This window comes from Propithecus coquereli, unplaced genomic scaffold, assembly GCF_000956105.1.
Source record: "Propithecus coquereli isolate 6110/MARCELLA unplaced genomic scaffold, Pcoq_1.0 Scaffold236, whole genome shotgun sequence".
Classification (NCBI taxonomy): Eukaryota; Metazoa; Chordata; class Mammalia; order Primates; family Indriidae; genus Propithecus; species Propithecus coquereli.
Window position 1 is genome coordinate 3,540,610 of NW_012147908.1, and position 9,881 is coordinate 3,550,490.

Below are 9,881 nucleotides of genomic sequence, written 5' to 3' on the forward strand. Positions count from 1 at the left end.
ACTCTTAGCCTGCAGCGCCACCAGGCGTCCTTATTTACTATTGCATGTAGTATTTGCCACTTCACTCCAAATTCCAACCCTGATGTGTGCCCACATCCTTTCAAGTCATAGAAGCACTCCCAATTGTATCTCCAGCTCTTAGCTTTTGGAAGTTCTAAATAAACGTTTACTGAGCTAATTTTCAGTGTAAGAAGAATACTTTTGAGAACAAACTAAAGTGATATCTTAGTCTTCTCCTTAAAAATACTTTTTGAGTACAAGGAGAAACTTTCTTTAGTGGCTTTCTTATTTGATTACATTCAAGAAATAAGTAATAATGGGTATCTACAAAGTCTGAAATTTAACAAAAATTACTTTTAATTTGAAGTATAACATCCAGGAAAGGGCACAAATCATAAGTGTACAACCCAATGAATTTTCACAAAATTAACACACTCCTATAAGCAGAACCTAGATTAAAAATAAAATACTATCAAAACCCAAGAAATCTTCCCTGCCATTGTTTGGTTATTATCCTCTACTCAAGAAATAAACACTTGCCTGACTTCTATTGTTATAGAGGGTTTCTTTTTTTCCTTTTTGTTTTTTTGAACTCTTATACATATGGAATTATAAATTATTTCTCTCTCATGTCTGGCTTCTTTCACTCAACATTATGTTTGTAAAATTGACCTGTGACACGTTATTCTAATTTTTTTATTGTCATTGCTTTATATTATTTTGTTTTATGAATATACCATGATTTATTTATCCATTCTCCAGTCGATGAACATTAAATTTTTTCCAGTTTTGAGCTATTTTGAGTAGTACTGCTATGAACATCCTTGTATATGTCTTTTGGTGACTGCACATGTGTATTTATGTTTAATATGTTCATAGGAATTGGGTTTCTGTGCACTAAGGTGTGCACATATATTTAGCATGAGCAGATATTGTGAAACATTTTTCAAAAATAATTGTGCTAATAATGCAAACTATAAGAGTTCCAGTTGCTCCATATCCTTGTCAGCATTTGATGTTGTCTTTTCAATTTTAGCCACTCTGGTGAGTGAGTGGTGATATCATATTGTAATTTTAATTAGCATTTCACTGGTGATTAATTAAATTGATAACATTTTCACGTTTATTAGCCATTAGAATACACTCTTGTGAAGTGCTTATTTAAGTCTTTTGTACATTTTATTTGGGGCATTTGTCTGTTTGCCTATCGATCTGCAGAATTTCCTTACATATGCTGGATATAAGTCCTTTGTTAGATATATGAATTGTAAATATCTTCTCCCACTCTGTGCCTTTTATTTTACCTCTATTACTGTATCTCTGATGAATAAAACTTATTAATAACTTCAATTAAGTCTGATTTGACAATAGTTTTCTTTTATGGTTAGCATATTTTTGTGTTCTGTTTAAATTTTTGCATACTCTAAGGTCACAAAAATGTTCTTATATGATGTATTTTGAAAGATTAATTACTTTACTTTTCACTTTTAGTGCCATAATCAACCAGAAATTAATTTTTTCAAGTAAATGAGGTTAGGGTCAAAATTTCTTTTGTATAAGTATCTAAATGCCTTTGCACCATCTAGTCAAAAGACAATAATACATTCCCAATTGTTTCTAAAGTATCATCTTTGTCATAAATCAGGTGACCATAGGTCTGCTTAAGATTTTTTATTCTATTTTTCTCTTTGCTTATCCTTCAATAGAACCTTGTCTTAATTACTATAGCTTTATAATGGGTTTTGTTATCTGAGAGGTAAGTTTTCCAGTTTTAAAATAATGGACTTTATTTTTGGAGCAGTTTTAGGTTCACGGAAAAAATGATCAAAAGGTACAGAGATTTCCCATATACTCCCTGTCCCCACACATACACCACCTCCCTCATTATCAACATCCCCCATCAGAGAGATTCATTTGTTACAATTTACGAACCTACATTCATCATTATCACTGATTCCATAGTTGACATTAGGGTTCATTCTTGGTTCTGTACATTCTATGGCTTTGGACAAATTTGCAAAGACATGTACCCACTTTTATAGCATCATATGGAGTAGTTTCAGTGCCCTAAAAATCTGCTGTGCTCCACTTATTTTTCCCTCCCTCTTTCTCCTAGAACCCTTGACAACCACTGATCTTTTTACTATGTCCACAGTTTTGCCTTTTCTAGAAGGTCATATAATCAGAACCATACAGTATATCGTCTTTTCAGATTGGCTTCTGTCACTCAATAATATTCACTCAAGTTTCCTACATGTCTTTTCACGGGTTGATAGCAAATTTCTTTTTGGTACTGAATAATATTCCGTTGTCTGGATTACCACAGTTTATTTATCCATTGAGCTATTGAAGGACATCTTGGTTGCTTCCAAGTTTTGGCAATTATGAATAAAGCTGCTATAAACATCCCTGTGCAGGTTTTTGTGTATACATAAGTTTTCAACTTCTTTGGAAAAATACTAAGGAGCATCATTGCTGTATCACATGGTAAGTTTTGTAAGAAACTGCCAAACTGTCTTCCAAAGTGGCTGTACCATTTTTCATTCCCACCAGCAAGAAATGAGAATCCCTGTTGCTCCACATCCTTGTCAGCATTTGATGTTGTCAGTGTTCTGGAATTTGGCCATTCTATAATAATAGGTATATAATGGTACCTCATTGTTATTGTAATTTGCATTTCCCTGATGATGTATGATGTGGAGCATCTTTTCATATGCTTATTTTCATCTGTATATCTTCTTTGATGAGGTGTCTGTTAAGGTCTTTGATCTATTTTTAAATCAGGTTATTTGTTTTCTTATCATTCAGTTTCAACAGTTCTTTGTATATTTTGGATAATAGTACTTCATCATACATGTGTTTTGCAAATACTTTCCCCTAGCTTGTGGTTTATCTTTTCATTCTCTTGATAGTATCTTTTGCAGAGCAGAAAGTTTTAATTTTAGTGAAGTCCAGCTTATCAATTCTTTATTCCATAGATCATACCTTTGATGTGGTATCTCCAGTTTTATTCTTTGTCTTCATGATTGCTTTGGCTATTATTGTCCTTTTGTATTTTCAAATAAGCTTAATATTCAGCTTTTCAATTTCACAAAGAAATACACTGAAATTTTGTTTAGTATTTTATTGCATTTATAGATTGATTGAGGAAGAACTGATATATTTCCAACATCGAGTGTTCCAACTAGTGAACATTGCATATCCTTTTAATTTTTTAGATCTTTTAAAATTCTCAATGTTTTATAGTTTTCAGTGTGTAAGTTTCATGAATATTCTATTAGACTTATTCCTAGATATTTGATATTTTTGAAACTATTGTATATAATATTTAATTTTTTCACTTTTTATTGCCACATAGAAATATAACTCACATACGTATGTTGACTCTGTATACATTGGCATTGCTAACTTCATTTATTAATTCTAATAGATTGTAGATTCTTCATGATTTTCAATGTATACAATCATGTCTTTTTTTAAAGAAATTAATTTTGTCCCTTCCAATCATTGTGCCTTTTATTTCTTCTTTACCTTATTCCACTGGTCAGAACCTATAGTAAAATACTGAATTGAAGCAGTGGAAAGTTTTCCACAATTTACCATTAATGAAGTTTACTGTAGGTTTTTAAAGGCACTCTGAAAGTTCCCTTCCATTTCACCTTGTTAACAATTTTATCATTAATGTATCCTGAATTTTATCAAATGACTTTTTCTGTATTTATTAAAATGAAAATATGATTTTTCTCTTTATCTGTTAATATGGTGAATTATATTGATCAATTTTCAAATATTAAACTGCCTTCTCATTCCTAAAATAAACTCCATTTTCTCATAATTTATTATTTCCCTTTTATACATCTCCAGACTTTAGACGATAATTAGAAATGTTTTTCCATATATATTTATAAAACAGATTAGTTTGTAATTTTACTTTCTTATAATGTCCTATTCAGGTTTGGATGTCATAACCTACTCATATTATGCTGGTACCCAAATGATTTGGGAAATGTTTTATATTTTTCTATTCTCTGAAAGAATTTGTGTAAATTAGTGTTAATTCTTACATAAGTATTTGGAAGAATTCACCACCATGAATTGGAGTGGGAAGGTTTTTAATGACAGCTAATTAGTTTAATAGATATGACTGATCAGATTTTCTATTTCTTCTTGTTTCAGTTTTAGAAAATTGTGTTCTTAAAGGGTGTTTTCTATTTTATACAAATTGCCCAATTTATTTGCATAAAATTGTTTATAATATTCCCTTTTCATTTTTTCAACATCTGTGAGTTGGTAGTGGTGTTCCTTTTTAAATTCCCGATATTGGCTTTTGGTGTTTTCTTTTTTTTTTTTAATTTCAGAATATTATGGGGGTACAGATGTTTAGGTTATGTATGTTGCCCTTGCCCCCCCATCTTTGTTTTTTCTTGACTAGTCTAAGAGTTTTCAATTTTATTAATTATTACAAGGAATCAAATTTCAGTTTACTGGTTTTCTCTGTTGCATATTTGTCATCTAGTTTATTTATTTCTGCTTATGTGTGTATAAAATTTTCTTCTTTATTTACATTTGATTTGCTGTTCTTTTTCTAACTTTTTTTTTTTTTTTTAGAGTCAGAGTCTCACCATGTTTCCCAGGCTGGTCTTGAACTCTTGGGCTCAAGTGATCCTCCAATCCTCCTGCCTAAGCCTCCTGAGTAGCTGGGATTACAGGTGTACACCACGGCTCCAAGTCTTTCTTTTCTAACACGTGCACTTAAGGTTTTAAATTTCTCTCTAAGTTCTGTTTTGATATGTCAAGTCTTAATTTTTACTCAGTTCAAAATATCTGGAAATTTCTGTTGTGATTTCTTCTTTGATTCATGGCTTATGCTATTTAATTTTAAAGCATTTGGAGAATTCTTGTTACATTTTTATTTCTGGCTTGATTTCACCGTGGTTAAAGAGCATACTCTGAGTAATGACAATTCTTTTTAAAAATTTGAGGCTTGTTTTATGACCCAAAATATGAACATTCTTAATATATTCCATATGCATGTAAAAAGAATGTATACGCTCCAGTGTGGTATGTATGTCAATTTATTTAATATTCAAATATAATGTTCATGTTATTTAAATCATCAATATTTTGTGTGTGTGTGTATTTTATCTTCTTATTCTATCAGGAATTGTGAGAGTTGTATTAAGTCTTCCAATATCATTGTGGTTTGTCTATTTCCTATTTGTGTCCTGTAGTTATCTTGTGAGGATAGATTTAGTCTTAAAACTAACATATTTCTGGTATATTTACCTCCTTATTATTATGAAATATCTCTATCTCTCATAATGTATCTTTCCTTAAAGTCTCTTTTGTCTTAATGTGAGTATAGCCACACTAGGTTTATTTTGGCTAGTGTTTGTATTACTATCTACCTTATTCCATTTTTTAAACTTTCAATCTTTCTGTGCTATCACACACACACACACACACACACATTTATTTGATAACAGAGTTGAGTTTTTCTTAAATCTAGTCTGACAATTTTGGATGTTTAATTTGACTATTTAATACAATTATAACTCATGTAATATCTGATATCTTTCCATTTTACTTACCAACTAATTATTTTTCTATTTGTCCCTAAAGTTCTCTTCTTCTTTTGAATTATTCAAATATTTTTTTTTACTTTTCAATTATATTTTTAGTTATTATGGTGGTTATCCAAGAGATTATAGCATACATCTTTGATCTGTAAGAATCTAATACAAATTATTAATTTTACTACTTCCATGATAATGCTTAGAACCTTAGAACTCTTTAACTCTATTTATACCTCTGTCTTTTACACTATTGTTGTTATGAATTTAAATTCTATATATAATTTAAATCCTTTAAGAAACTATGATTGTTGCTTTGTATAATCAATAGTCAATCGACATTCATGTATATTTACCCTTCTTGTTGCTGTTCTTTTCTTTCTACAATTCTGTGATTTCTTTCGGACTGTTTTCCTTTTGCCTAATGAATTTCACTAAAAGTATTTCTTTTAGTGCACAGGTAACTGTGGTTAATTCTCTCAGCTTCTGTCTGAAAACCTCATTCATTATTAGAGTATATATTTGCTGATAATAGAATTGTAGTGTAGTAGTAACTTTCTTTCAGGACTTTAAAGACATATTCCTTTGTCTTTTGGTTTCATGACTTCTGGTGAAAAATCAACTCTGCATTTTACTGATGCTTCTTTAAAAGTAATGCGTCATTTTTTAATGTGGTTGCTTTTAAGATTTTCTCTTTCACTTTGGTCTTGAGCAACTTTCTTACGATATGCCTAGGTGTGCTTTGTTTTTTATTTATCCGGATTGGGTTTCACTGAGTATGTTGAAAGGTTAAGGATTTTCACTAAGTTTGGAATATTTGTGGTCATTACCTCTTCAAATATTGTTTATTCCTCATTCTTATTCTCTTTTTTCCTTCGAGGATTACAATAATATGTATGATAAAGGGTTTTTTTTAAATGTCCCACGTGTCACTAATGTTATTTTCTGTATTTTTCATTATTTTTTAGTCTGTGCTTCTCTTTGGATATTTATATTGCCCTGTCTTACATCCACTAATCTTGTGTTCCTTTATGTCTATGACATTAAACCATTTAAATGATTTTAATTTCAGATATTATACCTTTTTAGTTCTAGAATTAATTTCCACTTTTAAATTTCAATTCTCTAGTGAAATGATCTTTTTCTATTTTCTCCATTGTTCTTTATATTTATATATTAGTCATACTTATTTTAACATCATTGTCAGTTAATTCTAATATATGGATCATCTGTGGGTCATCTGTGTTGTCTGTTTTTTCTCTTGTTTTTTTTCATATCACCCAGTTTTTGGTGTGTGTATGTGGCAACTGATTTTTTATTGAACGCTGAATATACAAAAAACTGTCCAGGATCAAGATATTATCTTCCTCCTGAAAGTATTCACCTTTTCCTCTGTTAGCTTGATAGAGTCCTGCCTAATCAAATCACCTTAATCCAAACAGGCACTGTGCTTAGTCAAGGCTCTTTGCAGTCATGATAAGCATCTGGCCCTCCAGAACTTCAGTTGAGAACTTTGATATATTCTCCAAGCCCCTTGTTTGTTCTCAGACTTAGTAAATTTTCTTTGGATAAAACTGACTATAGGAGTCAGTTCTCATCCTCCTCAGAATTTTCCTCTCAGGAATCTTAACCTATTCAGTTATTATCATATCATCTGCTTTTTATTACTTCAAGTAGATAGTTTTTAAATTTTAATCCATTTTTATGGTTGTTTTCAGCTTCTAGGTAATCCATCTAACCTGAGAGCATAATTCTTCCAAATATAAGCATAACTTTTAACCTGACACTATTCAAAATATATTTTGTAGCTTTTGATAGTAAAGGAAGAGGAGTTTTAAAGTAATATGGGCTACATTGCCTTCAGTAGAATTTCTTCCCCTAAAACAGCATGTATTAAAACTCATTATATTCTGTGCCTAAAAACAATAGCAAACGAATTGTAAAAGATGCACATACAATAGACAAATTTGAGAAAATACCTGATGAAATGGGTGCTATTACCAAGATATTTGGCCTCTATTTTTGTTCTATAACAACAGAACTGGCCTATTTTCATAAGGAATGGATGCTGTGAAAGTTATTTACATCATGTTTACTACTAAATTCTAATAATTGAATTTTAAAATGTTGATCTATTCTACACAAGTCTGATGGCAGCCCTTAGCTGGTAAGGAATGACCCATGCTTTATGAATACATACAATGATGATGTGGATTCTGGGTATTTATTTGGCCAGTCTCATTTGGGTGATTATACAAATTAGACTTTCCTTGCATAAAATAAAAGAAAATTTGGATTTTTATGATATTGAAATATATTGCCAAAAACTCTGACCAGATTTTTTTTACTTGTCATCATACATAAAAGCTATTTCTTTTAAAAATAGCTAATAATAATAAAGGGAGAAATCATGAAAGTTGACTACCATATTTATGTCTTATATATTTGTTTGTGCTTAATTCTGTTCTCACTTTTACCTCTTCCTCACTTCAATTTTTATATTGAATGAAGGCTAAAGACTGTATGTCAAGAGTAGCTTAAACAGTCAGTAATTTTCCTTTTTTATTTCCTTATATGCTTAGAAAAAAAGAGTAATTCAGGGAAAAGTGAAAGTACTTAAACTCCAGTAGAATGGTAGTTGAAATTTAAAAGTTAATGTTAGATTATAAAGCAAGCTCTTCAATTGCTCAAATTCTGCTACAAGGTAAATCAAATTGTCTTATAGTTACATCCATATAACTTTAACTAGCTTACTTGGCTTATTGAACACATCATAAAACAATTATAATTCACATAAATTCATTACTGTTCCAGTCTATTCTGGGACAAAATAATGCTTGTTTCATAAAAATCCAACTTTGGCATAATTTAAAAATTAAATTAATTCAAAATAACTGAAGGTTACATTAAAGAACAAAACAGAAGATAATTAAACATCAGAAAGAAATCATTATTTCTTTTGTATAGACTGTCCACATCTGCAAAGTAATGTAAGGTAAAAAAAATTTGAGATCAACTGATAATCAAACTTAAACATAATAGCCAAGATTCAGAAGAAATTTCCTGACTCTTTAGAAAGATGGGGAGAAGCTGCAGGAAAACCAAAGGAAATATACATATTAAACCACACTTGGATTTCTATTTATAAAGCAAAAGGAAGTACAAGGAGACCTATGATGCTATTGAGAGTCCTGAATTTTTCAGAGGCTTATTTCAGTTCTAAGTTTTTTTTTTAATGATAATATCAAGCAGTGATTTATTTAACAGTTTAGCAAAAGGTATGGCAAGTTATATGAGATTTTTCTCTTTATTATTTATAAATGAGAATGTTTAAAAATTTTTAATTATCAGTATTTATGAAACACAATGTGCTAGGTAAATAGCAAGCAAATAAAATAATCTCTAGCATATATGCTTCTCACAACAGGAAAAGGGTTGGAATTTTAGTGTATTAGTATTTTAATGAAGTGTATGTTTGTATATAATTTGGGAAAAACAAGCATGCTGAGTTTTATGCTCATGGATATTGAAGGGGCTTAACCTGGTAATAGTCAACCAGAAAGGCCAAAGTAACTATAAAGAATTTCAAACAGTTTAGCCTTGCAAAGATTAAATTATATAGTAAAGACAGGCACCACAAATACACAGAGATTCAAGCTTTCGTAAATGCTTTAAAGCGTTTCATTAAGAACACATTAACTTAAGAAATTCATTAAAATAAAATTTCTTTTTTATACTAATTGAGTAATTTATAGCTATGGAAACATTAATCACCAAGAGAAGATCAAATAGAAAAATACCTATTCAACATCTAGTATAATTTAAAATGCTAAGTGCAATTAATACCAATAAGAGGGAACAAATTCAGTGCTACTGGGGACATGCCTAAGTTTGGAATAGTTGTATGAATATTTAGATAACAATACAATTTCTTAAAAGAAAGCCATTGCAATGGGAAGTTTCACAAAATTAATGAGAGGTTAGCTGAACTACATACAATGCTTAATTGAATACAAAGCTATTTCTGTACTTGGGGTTTTCCTTAACATCTTCCCCAGTGTCCTGAACCAAGAGGTTGGGGAATATCGGCTTCAGGAATTTAAACTCACCAGTCCCAGAGTCTCCCGTCAGACACACCTCATACTGGTAGCTCTGGGACAGGGTCCCCGTGCCGCTGACGTCCACCAGGTGGCCCGGAAAATGGCCCTCGGGCATTGAGCAGCGACCCCCCGAGGCCGCCCTGTTCCTCCTGCACAGCCGCACCGCCACGAACAGCAGCACCGAGAAGAGGAAGAGCGAGGACACCGA

The 9,881-nt window shown here is 31.1% G+C and overlaps 1 protein-coding gene across 1 annotated transcript in view; it reads right to left on the bottom strand.

Moving 5' to 3' along the window:
- Positions 1–9,575: 9,575 nt before the first annotated feature.
- LOC105811548 (protocadherin beta-4-like) overlaps positions 9,576–9,881 on the bottom strand; it is a 2,439-nt gene continuing 2,133 nt past the window's right edge. The window contains exon 2 of the mRNA XM_012645789.1: positions 9,576–9,879. Coding sequence (XP_012501243.1) covers positions 9,576–9,879 — 304 coding nt within the window. The remainder of the gene's footprint in view (positions 9,880–9,881) is intronic.